The sequence below is a fragment of the Sorghum bicolor genome, chromosome 4, assembly GCF_000003195.3.
Source record: "Sorghum bicolor cultivar BTx623 chromosome 4, Sorghum_bicolor_NCBIv3, whole genome shotgun sequence".
NCBI classification, from domain to species: Eukaryota; Viridiplantae; Streptophyta; class Magnoliopsida; order Poales; family Poaceae; genus Sorghum; species Sorghum bicolor.
Genome location: NC_012873.2, coordinates 58,296,278 through 58,314,648, shown reverse-complemented (window position 1 = coordinate 58,314,648; position 18,371 = coordinate 58,296,278). Strand labels below are relative to the sequence as shown.

Below are 18,371 nucleotides of genomic sequence, written 5' to 3'. Positions count from 1 at the left end.
AAGTATATATAGCCAAGGGCTGAATACTAGTAGGAGTAAAACTCTCCTGAATATAAGGCTAATTATAACTCTATTTTCTAATCTAGCCCCTAATCTGTTGGGCGCCTTCCCCCTGCGACGCGCTGGGCCTGGCCTGCGCGCGCTCGGTCGCCCTGCGTACGTCGCGGGCGCGGCGTCTCCTGGAGTACGGGATACCGTACATGACAGATCTGCATAAAGTCACAGGCATATGCAAAAAGAATGCGAAAATAGTCAAAGGAATACGGCACCCAGATGAATTTCAAGCCGAAAAAAAACAGAAGGGACCGTGCTTAATTTGTAAATCATTTAATTCAGTCGTTCCAGATTTTCAGAACTAGTAGTGTCTTATGTGATAGGATAAGCTGTCTGGAATTGCAGGATGGATGCATTTGTAGGACTGAAAAAGTACGGTAGCCCGGCGACACCAGATGAAACATCAGCCAAAAAGAAAGATTATGACATGCTAACCACTATTTGTAAATAAAATGACTAAACAGCAGTACAGTACACAGAAACCAGTGCTTGTCAGATATGATCCGATTCTAAAAAAGGTTATTATGAGGACAGCTAAGACATGATAATTGTACAGGACACAAATAATTGGCTAACGACGTCCTCCTGGACTGATGGAACTAAACCCTACACATCAATACAACTATTTTTTAAAAAATAGAAGTTTTCTATACAAGGGCTAGAAATTTTCAGCTGAACCATTGACGCGTTTGCTACCAAATATTCAGTGGTGGTGGTGGTGGACTGGTGGTGACGGTGACAGTCCAGGTTTTTCTTCAAGAAAATTTTTATGCACCTGTTGGAAGAAACTGCAGAGTAATAGGGCTATAGCGCCATTGCTTCTCGGCTTTGATTATGCTCCGACTTGCAATTTGCAGCAAACCAATCAAATATATAAGCTTCTGATTTCCTATTACACCCATAGTTTTTTTCAAGTACTAAAAAGTAGCTGTTTTTGTAGTGGCACTGTGGCACAGACCCCCGAGGTGTCGTGTAGTGGAGCTAGCTCTAGATTCCGTGCTACTGCTGCTTTCGCCTCTGCAAGCAATGATAGATAGAGGGACGTAATGTGTGGCAAGAAAAAGCAAAGTAGTCTGAGGAATATTTTGAGGAACTTGCCAGAGCTACTCGGCTGCGTCCGCCTACAGCGCAATGTTCTTTGGCTGCTCCAAGCCGCTGAGGCTGCTCTGATCTGGAAGACCCCGGCGCCACCCTGGGTAAAGTTTTTCTTCTGGCTTGCCCTCCATGGCAAGTGCTGGACGGCTGACAGGCGCTGGCGCCATGGGCTGCAAGACGATAACTCGTGCATCACTTGTGACCAATATGCTGAGACGCTGGACCACATCATCCTGGGCTGTGTTTTCAGCAGAGAAGTTTGGGCGGCGTGCCTCAGGACGTTTCGCCTGCTTGAGCTGATTCCAACGCATGAGGAACGAATCATGGACTGGTGGACGACGTCTCGTAAGCGTCTACCGAAGGTGCTGAGGCGCGATTTCGACTCCCTGTTCTTCTTGGTGGGCTGGAATCTGTGGAAGGAGAGGAACGGCAGAACCTTTGATAGGGCTGCCAGGCAGCCTCAGCAGCTCGCCCAGGCTATTGTGGAGGAGGCATCTCTTTGGATCGCAGCGGGCTACCGTTCTCTGGGAGCTCTGGACGCCAGGCGCGCTGGTTGATTAGCTTCACGCCTCTGTGGCGCGTTTTTCTTTTGTCTTCTGTGTTGAGTTCTTGTGTGGGGTAATCTGCGGATTACTTTGTGTAAACTCTGGGTTTTCTGCTTAATGAAACACATGCCATTGCATGTTCTCAAAAAAAATATTTTGAGGAAGCAAAATATCAAATATTTCCAGGCGCCTATTTCCAATTCTCCTCCTAACCTTATCTTCTTTTCCCTCGATTCATTAGTTCATCACTGTCAAAAATATTCAGAGGTCTAATTGCTCGATGTGACAGCCTAGTTAATACAGCATGCCATCATTTAATTGAAAAAAATAAGAAGCTGAAAATTACAGGAAGAAGGTTACCAGAAGCAATGGATAAGCTACAGCCTACAGCTACAGGCCGGCTCGAATTGTTGTTTGGGTGGACTCTTTACCTAACTACCTGATTACAGGTAAGAGCACCCGCTGGTTGATGCTAGTATACTAATACATGTGCGTCTGCATCACGACACCCTCGTTTGTTTGCGCCCTCATGGTACTATCATATTGCTCTTGTTCAATTTGCATATTGTGAGCTATTTTTTATTAAAAAAATCGAAGTAACATTATGATCTGTTAGAACGGCTCTCCTGGCCTTTTTGAGGAATCCAAAAGCACTTGAAATTGTTCCAACAGCGTCTCTCTCAAAAATAAAGTTGCAACAGCCTATCACTCTTATGTATGTGCAAATGTTTATTCCATGAGCAACTTGGAACCTGATCCCCATGCCTCCAGAAAAAAAGAGAAAAACTTCAGAAAATCTGTATGTTGCCCGGGCATTTTTTTGCTCTGCGTCACTCGGTTTTGTGGTCGTCCGATGCTTCCCTCAAGCTGATCTGATCCGTCCGTATTTCTTTACTGTTTGCTTTGTGGGTCCCATTTGTCAGCTGCTACTGTTTGGATTTTTGGGAACCACGCCTTTATGTGTTCCGTTTCATTTCAGTTTCGCATCCGCAGCCTTATCTTCATTTCTCTGGTGGCTGCGGCGATTCGAGACGACGCGGTGGTGACCCGAGGCGACAAGCTAGGGTTCGTCTTTTCTCCTTCGATTTCTCCCTTTCCCTCCGTCGATCTGTTGAAGTAAGTTGTCTGGCGGCGTTTCCGTATGAGTTTGGAGCCTTATCTATTTGTTTGGTGTTTTTCTGCGTTTCCATATGGGTTTGGAGCTCTGATTTGGTATTTGATCTAATGCTAGTAGTTGTTCTAGTTGATCTATTGCTGGTAGTTGGATTGTGATCTCACGTGAGGTAGTTTTTTGTTTTTGATTTTGTTGATTTGGTAATCGATTGAGGACTCTGACGCTTTTTGTTATTTTCTGATTTTTTGTATGGATGATGCGATTGCCATGTCGATGCGAGCTCGATTTTTTCCGTGGGGATGCTGGATCTACTTTATCAGGTATGTGTATTTGTTTATTTTTGTTTTGATGTGGTATTTTTAGTTGATACTGTCTGTATACTACTGTGAATTCAAGTATATATGTGTTGATTGTTCCCGTATGGCTTCAGAGCTCTGATTTGGTAGTTGATCTAATGCTAGTAGTTGTTCTAGTTGATCTATTGCTGGTAGTTGGATTGTGATCTCACGTGAGATCGTTGTTTGTCCATGATTTTGTTGATTTGGTAATCGATTGAGGACTCTGACGCTTTTTGTTATTTCCTGATTTTTTGTATGGATGATGCGATTGCCATGTCGATGCGAGCTCGATTTTTTCCGTGAGGATGCTGGATCTACTTTATTAGGTATGTGTATTTGTTTATTTTTGTTTTGATGTGGTATTTTTAGTTGATACTGTCTGTATACTGCTGTGAATTATAGTATATATGTGTTGATTGTTCCATATATTATAGCTTTGTTAAATATAAAGCTGTTATTTGTTATTTGTTGTAGTAGTGTTGGTTAGTTTTATAAGTTGTCTGTTGTACTATTATTTGGGTTGTGCTTTTTGGTAGGGTGTTAAATTTTTGTAGTGGTCTCAGACTGCTAATATGATGATCTATTTATTATTTTGTATTATAGCTTTGTTAAATCTAAAGCTGTTATTTGTTATTTGTTATAGTAGTATTGGTTAGTTTTATAAGTTGTCTGATGTACTATTATTTGGTTGTGCTTTTTGTAGGGTGTAATATTTTTTGTAGTGGCCTCAGACTGCTAATATGATGATATACTTTTATCTATTCATTTTCAGTGGATTTTATCCCTGATTCTTCCGTCCTATTATTTAAAGTTTTGTATGCTGTTGTTATTTATTGTAGTCTTAGACTAGATTTCAGTGGTCTCAGACTAGATTTTGTTAATTGCTATAAGTTTATACAGGATGTGCATGCTATATAGAGTGCTATAAACTTTAGGTTTTTTTTCCGAGTTCCTAGATTTCTTTGTTTTATACAGAAGTATTGCTTATTTGATTTTTGATATAGTTTTTTGGTTAAATGGTATCTGTAGATGGATACAAGATCAAGAAAAAAGCGTCGAGTTGTTGATTTTTCTTCTCAAGATGATCAAGATGATCATGCTGACAGTCAAAGTGAAGATCTCATGTGTGGTCAATTTTATGATGATGATGCTTTTATTGATAAGTCAAGTTCTGATGTTGATATGTTTTCAGAGGTTAGTTTTTTTATTATTAGGTTTTTGTTTTTATATGTTTAGGGGTTTTTGCAACATGTCGATTTACTTTTTTATTTATATCTCTATTTTTAGGAATCGTCATCTGGGAGTTCAGCTGCTAGAAATTTCAATAAAAATTTGTATCAACAATGTCTGAAGGATGTAAGTATGTTTTTACCTTTATTTCATAATTAGTTGTTGTTTTTATTTTCTAACTTTATTCATCTTTTTCAGTATAAGCGTATCAATGCAATGAGGCGTAAATTGAGTTTGGCAATGCAAGCTCAGGTATGATGTTTGTTTTTTAACCTTTTTATTCATTTATATTTCAAGTCTTGTAGATTTTTATATTATGCACTTCTCTGTTCTTAGTCCAAGAAAAAGAGATCTAGTTTGCGGAGCTCTGAAGCTTTTACTAGGCAGTCTATCAGTAAATTTGCTGCTGTTGTTTCTTCAATGTCCGAGGATCATAAAGCTGTTGTTAGGAGATATGGTTTCGGATCTCTTCTGCTTTTTGACAAGTGTTTTGTTCCTAAGAAGTTTAGCAAGTGGTTGGCTTCTCTTGTTGAGTCCAAGTCCGGTGATCTTATTGTTCAAGGGAAGGTTATCTCATTGACTGCTCAGTCTGTTAATCTTGTTCTTGGTATTCCTGTTGGTGGGACTCCTTTTCCTTCTGACTACTCTGCTGGTAAAGATTATGTTCTATCAAAGATTGGCAAAACTACCTTGCCACAAGTATCCTTTTTTGTTGATAAACTGAAAGCTGCTGATTTGAATGACGAAGTACTATTGGTCTGTTTCTTGGTTGTTGCTCTGCATTGTTTTTTGTGCCCCAACTCCAACATTGTTCCTAGCCCCCGCTATCTTGGTGTTTTTGAAGACATTGAACATATCAATTCTTATGACTGGTCTGGTTTTGTTCTCCGTTGGTTGCTTGATGGTGTCAAGAATTTCAACAAAGGAAATAAAGCTTCTGAAAAACATTGTGGAACTCTTGCTGGTTGCATGTTCTATCTTGCTGTAAGTATATGTTGTTTTTTGAGTATTTTCTTATTTATTTATTATTTGTGTTTTGAATCAGAATGATTGTTTTTCCCTTTTTAATTATGTTTTTTGCATTGTTTTTCAAGGTTGTTTATTTGGATCATGTGGATTTCTCTCATCGTCGTTTGCCTGATTCTTTTCCTCGAATTGATGTTTGGAAGCAGAACATGATCAGAGATTTTTCTGATCTTGATCTAAGATCAGGTTCTGTTTATGGTATGAGGCCTCTTCTTGATTTTGAAAAGACATGCTATCACAAGGTATGGTTTTCTTGTTATATTCTCTCTTTTTTTTATGTTCTGGTTTTTAATTTTTTTTTAGGCCATGAGTGTTGACCCAGAATCAATTCGTGAAGAATTTAATGATGTTGATTTCCTGTCTAAACTTGAACAAGCATGTGGCTGTGAAGTGCCTGATAGTCTGAAATGTTCTGTGTTGAATGTGGTTGAAGATCATTGTAAGAGTTGTATTTCTCCTATTCCTGTTGACTTGGTTTCTCTAGGTGCTCTACCTGATGACCTGAAGAAGTTGTTTTCAAAGTTGATGAATCATGTGTATTCATTTAAACAAAAGTCTCAAGAATTAATTGTTAAAGTGTTGAAAGAGTTTGCTGACTATGAAAGTTCATCTAATCGGAATAGTCCTTCTCCTGATCTACGATCTATGTCAGAAAACATGAATGTTGTTCCTGAAATGATAGATCCTGAGGTATTCCTTTTTTATTTTTTTTCTTTTACCATTGTTTATTTTTGTTTTAATAATATTTTTGTTTGATTTTGATATTTGTAGGTTATTGTTGAGAAAGTTGAAAGAGGTGCTTCTTTGGCAAAGGATCCCAGTAAAGCTGCTGTAGATGTTGGATCTGGACCTTGTTCTAAGCGTGAGTTTACTTCACTTTGTATGCATTATTTCTGATTGTTTAATATTTTGAAATTGTCTGATTTTATTCTTTATTATTTTTTCTAGGTGACAATCTTAATTTTCATTTAGATGGTTCCCAAATAGATATTTCTCAGCCTTATGATTGTAGTTTTAAAATTGCTCATCGAGATGCTGTTGTTGGGAAATCTTCTTCTCTTGCAGTCCCTTTACCTGATCTTGGTGATGTAATTCCTGTTGTCAAAGATGATGATATTGATCCAAAAGTTGATCCGATTAAAATGTCATCTCATTATGTTACTGTAAGTTAGCTTTTTGTTTTGATATGATTTGTTCATCTATTAATTATTGCTTTGTATTATTTTTTTAAAAAAATTTATATTTGTTTTAGACTCCTATTGTTATGCAGACTCTTCCATTTTCTGATGATGACTCTCCTCACATAACCCCTAATTTGTCTAAGAAGTTGCCTCCTACCTATCAGTTGAATTCATCCTCTAAGGCTGGTTGCTCTGCTTCTGTTCCATTAAATGTTAGTATTTATCTATTGCTTTAATATTAGTTTCTATATTTTGTAGTTATTATTATTATTATTATTATTAGTTGAGTGTTTTGTTTTTGTATTTTTTCCTTTTAGATATCTTCTCCTGAGGTTACTGTTGTTGGTTCTCTAAGTCTTTCTCAGAAACTAAAGTCAATGGGCAAGAAATCAGATGCTCTTTATAATTCTAAATTGCACAGTCCTAAGTCTGCTTTTAAATCTTTATCCAAGACTCGTGGATATCCATGTCCTTCTCCCAACTCATTTGGAGGATCTTCTAGTAAATCTGACTTCAAGCTATCTGATTCTTCAACTGGTGGAAAGGTTCCTATTCATGGACCTAGGAGGGCTGTATTTCCCAGTCGTATTATGAGTGATGAATTTGATATTGTAAGGGTTACATTCAAAGTTAACAAATCTCAGATTATGAATTACAAGGCTATTTGTAATTTGGCTATGTCTCGAGATAGTGGGTATGTATTCCATTTCTTTATTTTCTTTTCTTTTTGCAGTTCATATTTTTTTTGTTTTTATTCATTCAATCTGTTATGTTTTATGATTGTTCTTATATTATTTTTATTTATGATCAATGCAGTAAAGATGCAATTATGTCTGGAGGAGTTCGTTGCACTTTTTGGTCTCTTGGTGAATCTTTAAAGCCTGGTGGTGTAGTGAACAATTTCGTTATGGCTGCTTGGTGCTACCATTTGTACTCTCAGCCATGTGGTCACCCTGATGTTTCAAAATGTCACTTCTTCTTTTCAAATATTGGTGTTAGTATCAATTTCTCCGGATTTCTATTTTTTTTTACTTTCTGAAATTTTTTAGTTTACTTTTTCCTTTTTTGTTTGTAGGATCAACTTCTCAAAGATGTAGATAGTGCAAATGAAGACATCTTGAGAAGAGCTTTTACTCGTTCATCTAAGACCAGGCCTCTTCATCGTTCTGATTTGGTATGTACATTTATATGTTGTTTAGTTTAAATCTTTTGTGGTTCTAGTAATTTGTTTATTAGTATTTTGTGTTTATATCTAATTTTTTCAGTTGTTTTTCCCCTGTTTCTACGAGGAACATTGGTTTGTATTTGTTGTTGATATAAAGGATCAGTGCTTTGTTTTTCTGGATTCCTACTATGTGTTACAACCTGAATTCCAAGTTGAAGTTCGTGACAGACTGGTATGAATTTAATTTTTAGTTGTTTCATTATCTTTTTTTAATTCATTACTTTTTTATTTTTATTTTCTTAATTTTCTTTTGATTTTAGATTCCAAATTTCAAATTTTGGTGGGAGAAACTCGTCATGCTTGATATGGGTTTTGAAATGTATAAACTTCTTTATCCATTTGTTCCTAGGCAGCCTGCTCAGAACATGTAAGTTTTTATTGTTATTGCTCATTTATCTAGTATTTGTTGTAATATGTACATTTCTAATATTTTTTTTTGCAGATCGGATTCAGGAGTGTATGTTATGATGTTTCTTGAGTATTGGAAATCACCTCGTTCTTCTCTTTTTACCTTATTCAAGGAGTCTGACATTCCAAACTTGAGGATCAAGATTGCAAATGAGCTTCTTTTTTCTCCAAAGAATTCTGGACGAAAGGATTTAGTTATCGGTTACAAGTTTGTGGTATATTTTCTCTAATTTTTTCATGTTTATAGTTCTGCATTCTTATATTATTTCCTAATTTGTTGTTCGTTATATCTACTTTGTCAGGGCGAAGAAGCTGTGTAGATATTGCTGTCTCTTTCTGCTGAAGATGGTGCTAAGATGTTAGCTGGATGTTAAATACATGTCCAAAATGCTTTGCTTCATTGTAATATGAGCCATGGAACATTCTATTACATAAATAGTGTAGACCTTTAATCAGTAACGCTTTGTGTGATGAACATTCCAAACAGTAATGTTTGCTGTTACATTTTCTATAAATAGTATGGATCTAAATCATGATAGATGCTCTTGCTTCGCTTTGTCTTCTCCTTTTGTAACTTATGTTATGCTCCATCTTCTTTAGCTTCTGAAGTGTTTCTTTTCATCTTCTTCTTGCTCTTGCCATTAGGACCTGCAGTGTTTAAATTTATTAGCATATTAGTATATTTTTTTTTGTAACATCTATTTCAAAATTTTCTAAAACTTCCTTACTTGATGTCTCTACTTTTTTAGTCTTCTTCTGCTGTTGTTTTTTTGCTTTCTCCCTTTCTTGTTCCACCATTGCTTTCCATCTTTTTGGCTTCTCTGGTCTCCCTTTTTTCTTTATGGAAACTGGGTCCTGCACTGTTGATGTATCCTCTGATTATGATGTTTATTTGTGCTTCAATTGTACTTTCTCTTGTTGGTCCTAAAGCATCAGCTGTTGATGTTTCTTGAGGTATTTGTTTATTTCTTGTTGCTAGCATGATGTCAAGATTTTTGCCAATTCTTGAGAACTCCTCAAGTAGATATTCCATTGCTTTCTCTTTTGTAGCTCCTTTAGAAGTTAATTCTGCTGCTTTTCTTGACAGGATGTTGAACCTGAGTATGTCATCTGTTCCTGTGTTTGATGCCACCTTTTTTAGCTGCATTTTCCTTTCTTTTTTCCTCCACCTTTCTATTATATATTTGTCTGGAATCTTGCTTGCTTCTGTTTCTACTAATATCTTCAGGATATGTGAACACAGGATGCCATCCTTGTTGAATTTGCCACATATGCAGCTATAGTCTTCTCTCCCATTTGTCAGGTCAGTGATTACTATGTACTTGCGAAATCTGTGTCTCTTATGTATTTGATTTTGCTTCTCCCATACCTCATACTGTCCTTGTTGTTCTAGTTCTTTGTAACTAAGTCTTGTCGTAGCTCTTAGTTCTTTCATAAACTTGCTGAGAATATTTCTACTATACATCTCCATTGCCTGCAATTCAATGCTATAGCCAAATTCCATCTCTTTTGGTGTTTTTTGTTTGTTTGCATTGTCTTCTATGTCTTCTGCTACATTAATTGCATCTACTATTCTCTGATATTCTGTTAAAAAACTTGTGATGCTGTATGTAGGCCCTACATTTCTTTTGATCCTTGCATTGGTGCTCTCACTTCTTGCTGTGCTCTGTAGAAATGGGTAGAAATCATTCTTGAAGTAGACTGGTATGAATCTTTCTCTCATTTCCCACATCTTGTTGAAGTACTTATTGTTTTCTAGTTTGTAATCTGCAATCATTTGTGTCCATAGGGTTTCAAACTCTTCTATTGTTAAGGAATTCCCCACAACATCTTCAAACTCTTCAGGTAAGCCTTCATTGCTTGCAAAGCATTTCAGATTCTTATTGTAACATTTTGTTTTTATATGGAATAAACAATTCATATGCTTTGTATTAGGAAATGTCTGCTCTATAGCTGCTTTCATTGCTGCATCTTGATCTGTTATGATGGTTGTTGGATGCTTTCCACCCATTGCTTCAATGAATGATTCAAAGACCCATTTGAAAGTATCAATGGTTTCATCACAGATGAATGCACAACCAAAGAAACAGGTATGTCCATGTCCTGTTACCCCTACAAAAGGTGCAAATGGAAGGTTGTATTTGTTTGTCATGTAAGTTGTGTCGAAGCTGACACAATCTCCGAACTCTGCATAGTACTTTAGTGATTCTGCATCTCTCCAAAATATGTTTTTAACTCTGAGATGTTCATCTACATCAAACTTGTAGAAGAAACTTGGGTCTTTGTTTTTCTTTTCTATGAAGTAGTTTAGTGCCTGCTTCATATCTGAACCAGATATTACTCTGTTTAGTTTAGTTCTGAAATTTGCTACATCCTTCTTCTTATATGGTAGTGCTGTGACGCCTCCCCTCAAATAAGATAGTATGGATATCATCTGTCGTGTCGCTATGTTGTTGGCATTTAATGTTCTGATTATGGCTTTCTCCATTTCAGTCATATATTTGTGTCCACTGAAAAGCTGTTCTCTGTTCCCAGGGTATAGTGGATGGTTGTGATCTAGTTCTAATCTTATTATTTTCCATCTTCCATTTTCCTCCTTGACCACCATCACAACTGGGCAATCCGTTTTGATCTGTATACTTGTTTTCCTCCCTGGGCCCTTATTTTTCTTTGTTTTGTCCACTTCTATTTGTTCTTCCTCGTCTCCTTTGGTTTTCTTCTTTCTAGTTTCCCATAGCAGTGACATTTCATTTCAACCTTGACTATCTCATTGTTTCTCTTCTTGTCCGTTGTTCTGACTGTATGGGTGACAATCACTTCAAATCCTGCTAGGAATCCATAGAAGTGGAAGAAATGATGTGCATCATCACGGTTGTCAAACTCCATTCCTATCTGTGGGGTGTATCTGCTATTTGTATTTGCATTGTTTCCTTCACTTGCTGCCTGTTGTTCTGACTGTATGAATGCATCTATATCCTCTTCTGTCATCATTTCATCTTTTTCACTGTCCTTTGTGCTGCCATCAGTATCTATTCTTGTTCCTGTGTCTAAGTGGTCCTTGCTATGTGAAGTAGCTTCCATTGATTGATTCAGTGTTTCTGTTCTTGTCATAGTACTGTCTGTTGTAGTGTTGTAAATGTTTTCCTACATCGAGAAGGATTTAATTTACATTAGTTCTATGATAATAAATGTATTTTTATGCTTCTGCTAACATCTTGTACATACCTCTTCAATGTTTAGTTTACTAAATATATCTGATCTCCAATTGTAGTTTTCCCCAGTCGAAGTTTCATTATCGAGACCTGCAAGCTGCAATTCAAGTATGAAGAAGATAAGTATCTTTTTGGTTTTCTTATTTAGCTAGTTTGATGATTTCTTTATGATTGACTTACCTCTTCATCTTGTTCTTGTCCATCATAATCCCAGTTGATGTAGTCATTTGATTTTTCGAAGTTGAGTCCATGTACCTGTTGATGATTATTGTGTAGTTGTAAGTTCAAATGGATTTCTATTTTATGCAAAGGTGGTTAAATTTTATAATCTATATGAATCATAAGTGTAAATAAGATTATTTATCATGTGTACCTCTGTGTTCATGTCCCCCAATAGTAGAGATGTATATGGTCCAAGTGGTTCTTGCATTTGATTCTGCAGCCGTTTGAACAATTAGTTTTTGTTAATATTACATTATGTTATTGTTAATTTTACATTTTTGGTATAGGTGTAATATATTTATATTTGCCATGTAATTAGTTTTACCTGGTAGCTCGATGGCATCATGTTTTCTTCTTGTGAATTCCTTATCTGTTCCATCATCAGTTCTATGTAACTTCCCTGCCAGAAGTTTTCTGAGCTGATCATCATGTCATTACCAGTTGTTGTCATCATTTGTTCTTTGCCCTTCTCAGTGGCTGTGTACCTTGTCTTTGCTATCCTTTCCTGTCAATGTGATTACCATCTATCCTGATCATAGATGTCTTTTTGCCCTAATAACATTATTTTGTAATATTCTTTAATTTTTTGGTATTGTATTCTAATTTGTGGATCCTAATGCAGTTTTTTAATCTTTGTGTGCAGCATGAGAATATTTTGTGCGTCAGGAGATGTTAATGATTGAGTGAAAGGCTTACTGATTGCTGTTGGTGTCTAAAAAAGTTTATCCTAAGGTTAGCAATTCAACTTACTTGGCTTCCTTTCTGCCCTTCTGCTCGTAGATCGTCGTCTTCTTCTTCCATCTTCTTTTCTGTCTTGTTTGTTGTTTGGATCTTGTTTGTCGGCAGCCGGCAGGTTGGGGGCTGTAGGTTAAGTTGGTGTATGTTGGGTTTTTCTTTCCAATGTTGCCCTTATGTTGTATCGAAGTTGGGCTCTTAGTTGGGCTTTTTTTTGGGCCCGTTGTTTGGGTCTTTAACATATTATTGGATGGTTGGGCCTTTGTATTTGTTATTTTGGGCCTTGAATCAGTAAAGGCCTATATTGCTTGTTTCTTGGCTCGTCTGTTCTTTCCATTCCTATTTGATTCATCTTTTTCATTGTGAAGCCCATTAACTGCAAGTCTTTCCATTCCTCTCTGATTTCTCTTGGATTCCCAAGTCCTCTAAGTTCAATTCTTTGCATCGTGTGACCCCTAGATTCTTACAGTCTCTTATTGTAATTTTTACATTGATTTTGTCAATGTAAATTTCTTATATTACTGGTGTAAATATGGTTTCTGCATCTGCTCTATGTAATTTGTTTGTATTATATGTTTTCAATTTGAATTTCTCTCAATTTGCCTTCCATAAAAATAATCTGACATTTGTTCATTTTTATTTTTCTGCATTCTGGATTTTTTATGTTTTTATTTATTTTTCAATTTGAATTTCTTCTTATTCTCTTCGATTCCCAAGTCCTCTAAGTTCAATTCTTTGCTTCGTAAGACCCCTATATTCTTACAGTCTCTTATTGTAATTTTTACATTGGTTTTGTGTATGTAAATTTCTTATATTACTGGTGTAAATATGGTTTCTTGATCTGATCTATGTAATTTGTTTGTATTATATGTTTTTAATTTGAATTTCTCCCAATTTGCCTTCCATAAAAATAATCTGACATTTGTTCTATTTTTTTAATTTTTATTAAGTTATTTTCCTGTATCCTTTCTTTTTATCGGATCCCTTTCATATAAATATTGTATTATTAAATTTCGTGTATTTCATTGTCTTGTGTCACCCGTTTTTTACTTGATGTGGGATTCAGGTGTTTTAATTGATTCCGTCACCTGGGTGACCGGAGCCTTTGAAACACCCGAGTTTGCAGTAGACAGATTCAAAAACTTACTAGGAATTATGGGGTTCCATTCTTATCCCATGCATAAAGTGATTATTGGATGTATATAGCACTCAACTACACTCCCTTAAAAAAAACTCAGGTAATTCCTGTTTTTCACATCCATGTTATGTTACATATAACTTTGTCTCTATCTTGAACAGGGCTGCACTTGTGGTAATCTGCATGTTTGTTAGTGGAAGAAATGATTAGTGTGCAGCAGATACGCCACTGATTTGCTCGTCACACCTCTATGCCTTTGCCTTTGCCTTTGCCTTTGCCCCGAGCTACCCGTCGTGGAGGAGGCATGGGCCTACTGAGATGAGGGATTGAGAGCTGCTGGACCCATTCAGTTGTTCCCTTCCCTGCTGTCAAGTGCTCGCCAATGAGCAGAGCAGCAAAAAGATGCATCTGCCAAGGATGAGATGAGAACACTGAAACTTTTCAGACAAGTGGAGAATGAAAACTGCGAGAGAGACAGTGGGGCGCTTGCGCTTCTGAAATAATTGCTGGTTTCGTGGTTTCTGAGACAGTCCTCGGAGGATGCAGACCGCGTAGGAATCGGAGGCTAAGAATTGGTGATCCACTCGCGGACCTGATGTTGTCTGCTGCGGCAAGCAAGTTTCGTGGTGGATGGGGAAAGAGGGGGCTCATAATGGAACGCTTTTATGTATATGTGTCCGAATGGCTTGGCTTGGCTTGATTTGATTTGACTGTCGACGGAAAGCCCTCTTGTTGGCTTGCAATTGCATGATTGATTGGCGATTTCAGGCCAACTGTCGAAGCGAGGTGCAACGGAGGAGTAATCGCTATCAGTTTGATGGTGGTAAAGTGAAGTGTTACTTCTAGTGCTCTCCTGCAAGCAAGTGCCACGGCTCAAATGGCAGGCAGCCAGGCACTGCTGCTTTTCCAATGAGTTCTGAAATTACAGGCACGTCAGTTTGTCTGCTGCGGCATCCAATTTTGGTCAGACCTGAACCAGGTGATCGTTAGCATTCTGCTTCTTCGTTTACACATGAACAGGTTCCACTAGGTGACTGGCTGAGTACTGCAGAGCAATAGAGTGATGGGTTGGCTTGTTTTTTCTTTTTCTTTTTTTGAAAAGGCAATAGAGTGATGGTTGAATCAGTGGATCAATGACAGGGATCACGGCAAAAAAGAAAAGACAAGGCTAGTGGAAACCGAGTGCAGACGGGCCGAAAATGTGGATCTCAGATGCTTGGGAACGGGAAGCCCACTCCATAGAAACCGAGGCCTAGACAACCTTTTTTGGGCTAGGATCTTATGTGAGTGAGGCCAAATTTGCCACCCCATATTGGAAATCCATTTTGTCTCTATAAACTATTATTTTGTGGTCTGATTTTTCTCCCAAACTCTAAACTAGACATCTTAACCGTGAACTCTAAAAGGAAGCATTCAAATTACCTTCATGTCCTGGTTTGAAGTGGTTCGAAGGCAGATTCTTCCTTTATTTTTAGTTAAGAAAGTAGTAGATATGTGATAAGGTTTCAAAACCATAAAAAATATATCTAAACTTCTAATTTTTTGAAAAAAAATGTGGACATAGAATAGGATATGAAAAATCCAAATACAATATTAAAAGCTCATGAAAATATCTGTAGAAGCTTTAGAAATTTAGATTTAGCTCTAGCAAAATGGGACAAATATCCAAACAAAATCTACAAAAAACTCAAAACATTCTAACTAATGACTAAATGCATTTGGAAAACTTTCAACAACAAAAAAACATAAGAAACAACCAGCATGAATGCATTAAGCATTAATGCGTATTGCACTCATGCTAGTTGCATCTCTTTGATTAAAATGTTTTTGGAGTTTACCATATTATTGGGATATTTTTCTCATTTTCTTAGAGCTAAAACTATTTTTAAATTTTGAAGATATTTTCATGAGTTTTATTTTTTATTTGGGTTTGTCATGTCCCAATCTATCTTTAGGTTTTTTCTTAAAATTTTATATGCTTAGAGACATATTTTGTGATTTAAAAATCATATCATGTATTTATCAAAATTTTATTAACTAAAAAAGACGAAGCTATCTTTAAAACTATTTCAGTCTAGGACAAGGAGGGTAATTTGAACAGTTACGGAAGTTGAAGGGAAATTGTCTGGTGTTAAAGTTCAAGGAGAAAAGGTAGACCGTGAAAACAATTTAATGTGGTAAAATAAACCTTTTTCCACATATTCATCAATAGGCCTTCCTTGAAAGTTGGTCTTCCTTGCTCCTTTCATTGTGCTCCCACTCCAAAACGGACAGGGATCCCATGCAGTGGCTATTCACACTGCAACTTAAGTGAAAGGTCCTAATATGGCTAGAGGGGGGTGAATAGCCTATTTAAAAATTCTACAAACTCACTAGAGCAAGAGGTTAGTAAATAACAAAGCGAAACTTTTTGCTCTAGCTCTAAAGGGGTGTTTGCAAGCCACCTATCCAACAATTCTAGTTGATATAATCTCTAGGCACACAAGAGCTATGTCACTACTTACACTAGAGAGCTACCTAAAGTTTCTATACAAGTAAGAAAGCTACTCTAGTTTGCGGGAATGTAAAAAGAGATGGTTTGATTTTTATACCTCCGCGTAGAGAGGATGAACCAATCAATAATATGAAGTCCAATCACCGGGAGAAATCCAATGAATAAACACAATGAAGACAAAGAATTTTTCTCCCGAGGTTCACGTGCTTGCCGGCACGCTACGTCCCCGTTGTGTCGACCCACACTTGGTGGTTCGGTGGCTAAGAGGTGTAGCACGAACCTCGTCCTCACTAGGACACCACAAGAACCTACCCACAAGTGAGGTAACTCAATGACACGAGCAATCCACTAGAGTTACCTTTCGGCTCTCCGCCGCGGGAAGGTACAAGACCCCTCACAATCACCGGGAGATGGCCACGAACAATCACCAACTCGTGCCAAAGCTCCTCCGCTGCTCCAAGCCGTCTAGATGGCGGCAACCACCAAGAGTAACAAGAAAACCGCAGCTAGAACGATCCCCAAGTGCCACTAGATGCAATCACTTAAGCAAATGCACTTGGAATCACTCCCAATCTCACAAAGATGTATAATCTATGAAGGAGATGAGTGGAAGGTGTTTTCTTAGGCTCACAAGGATGTCAAGTATGTTAGAATGCCAAGAGGGTGAGCCCCAAGCTGGCCAAACACGTATTTATACCCCCTCAAGCAAATAGAGCCGTTGGCTCTTTCACTGGGCGAAATACGGGGTCACCGGACGCTCTTAAAGGGGCACCAGACGCTCAACACCAGCGTCCGGTGCTCCAACATCAGCCGCATGTCAGAGTCTAACGGTAACCTGCAGAGCACCGGACGCTGAGCAGGTTGGCACCGGACGCGTCCGGTGCACACCGGACTCATGCGTAGAGAGCTCCGCAAACTCGCAGGGTCACCAGACGCAAGCCACCGGACGCACCCTCAGCGTCCGGTGCTCACCGAACCCATGCGCAGAGAGGGTCGCAAAACGCCCGCACACCAGACGCTAACCACCGGACGCTCAAGCCAGCGTCCGGTGCCTATCGTCCGGTGCCTAACCCTAACCGAGTCAGGCAGCCTGCACACCGGACGCTCAGACACAGCGTCCGGTGCCTCTGAGCCAGCGTCCGGTGAGTGTTCCTCAGCGAGAAACACTCCCGCGACTTCTCCAATTTTCCCACCGGCGCAATAGAAAATATGCACTTCATTTTCTCGAAAAGCGCCGAATCCCGAGGAACCCATCCTCTCTCTACCCTTCAAACTCCACCTCCTTCTCAAAGTGTGCCAACACCACAACGTGTAAACCAACAAGTGCACGTGTGTTAGCATTTTCACAATCATTTTCTTCGAAGGAGTTAAGTTAGCTCACTAGGTTCTAAATGCATGCACATGAACAATGACACCTAGTGGCACTTGATAACCGCTTAGCCAAAAAGTTCCCCTCTTTATAGTACGACTATCTATCCTAAATGTGATCACACCCTCTATGGTGTCTTGATCACCAAAACCAAAACCCTAAGCAATACCTTTGCCTTGATGTCCATAGTATTTTGTTTTTCTCTTTCTTCTTTTCCAAGTTGAGCAATTGATCATCATGTGGTCATCACCATCATCACCATGATCATTACTTGCTCCATCACTTGGCATGTACCAACCTCATTAAGTCTACACACACTTAGTATAGAGGTTAGTACTAGGGTTTCATCAATTATCCAAAACCAAACTAGGCATCGATGAAGGCTTCTTGGAGGGAAAATTATATGGCTTTGGCGCCATTTCCACGAGCGTTGGGAGGCAGCTGAGCACGCCGCCGTCGCACGAGCCTGTCTCGATGTCCTCCAGCGGGCCCTCCGCCGCCGCGTAGAAGTCCAACGAAAGCGTCACAGCGTGCGCCATGGAGCAGAGCGCCGACACGCAAGGGACGCAGCGGGAGTCCGGCGGCGACGCACAAGGGACGCGGCGCGAGTCCGGCCGCGGTCGTAGCAGGCTCGAGTGGCTGCTCGGCGGCGTGCCCTCGCAAAGCATGCATGTGAGGGGGCGGCAAACCACTCCAGGAAGCACTCCCATGGCGCAAACCACTCCAGCAGCTGCAAGTGAAGGTGCCATGGATGACGCCCAGCAGGTGCTCGAGGAATCGCCTACAAGGTTGTGCTAATCCTTTTTCTAAACTATCTAATCAATTCTGCATAGTTGAGTTATAGTTGTTGAAATGTTTTAAGAATGTTAGGGAAACACAATATTTGAATTTTATCTGGTTGGTTCTTTTGATTGTAGATTATAGCGATGAAAAATAGAACTGACAACATTTATAACTATAGGATGGCTGCCAGTCCTTTTTGGAT

The 18,371-nt window shown here is 38.6% G+C and overlaps 2 protein-coding genes and 1 long non-coding RNA gene across 7 annotated transcripts; all 3 read left to right on the top strand.

Annotated features, from left to right (window-relative positions):
• Positions 1,101-1,706, top strand: LOC8066422. Its single transcript, XM_002454226.2, has one exon. The coding sequence runs from the start codon at positions 1,101-1,103 to the stop codon at positions 1,704-1,706; it is 606 nt and encodes a 201-aa protein (XP_002454271.2).
• LOC8075699 lies at positions 4,575-8,754 on the top strand. 5 transcript variants are annotated; one of them, XM_021458646.1, is made up of 12 exons: positions 4,575-4,628; positions 5,887-6,092; positions 6,174-6,264; positions 6,351-6,565; positions 6,655-6,795; positions 6,901-7,277; positions 7,400-7,577; positions 7,659-7,757; positions 7,849-7,980; positions 8,069-8,175; positions 8,251-8,431; positions 8,519-8,754. In XM_021458646.1, the coding sequence occupies exons 2-12, from the start codon at positions 5,928-5,930 to the stop codon at positions 8,534-8,536; spliced, it is 1,704 nt and encodes a 567-aa protein (XP_021314321.1). In that variant the 5' UTR covers positions 4,575-4,628; positions 5,887-5,927; the 3' UTR covers positions 8,537-8,754. The 5 variants fall into 5 exon arrangements, with proteins under 5 accessions (XP_021314321.1, XP_021314323.1, XP_021314320.1 ...); XM_021458648.1 differs by lacking the exon at positions 4,575-4,628 and adding an exon at positions 5,505-5,644 and having other exon boundaries at positions 6,468-6,565; XM_021458645.1 differs by lacking the exon at positions 4,575-4,628 and adding an exon at positions 5,505-5,644 and having other exon boundaries at positions 6,673-6,795.
• LOC110435004 lies at positions 9,458-14,929 on the top strand. The gene is made up of 6 exons (XR_002452653.1): positions 9,458-9,519; positions 9,831-9,920; positions 10,006-10,061; positions 10,152-10,306; positions 11,488-12,382; positions 13,685-14,929. It is a non-coding gene; the product is annotated as an uncharacterized LOC110435004 (long non-coding RNA).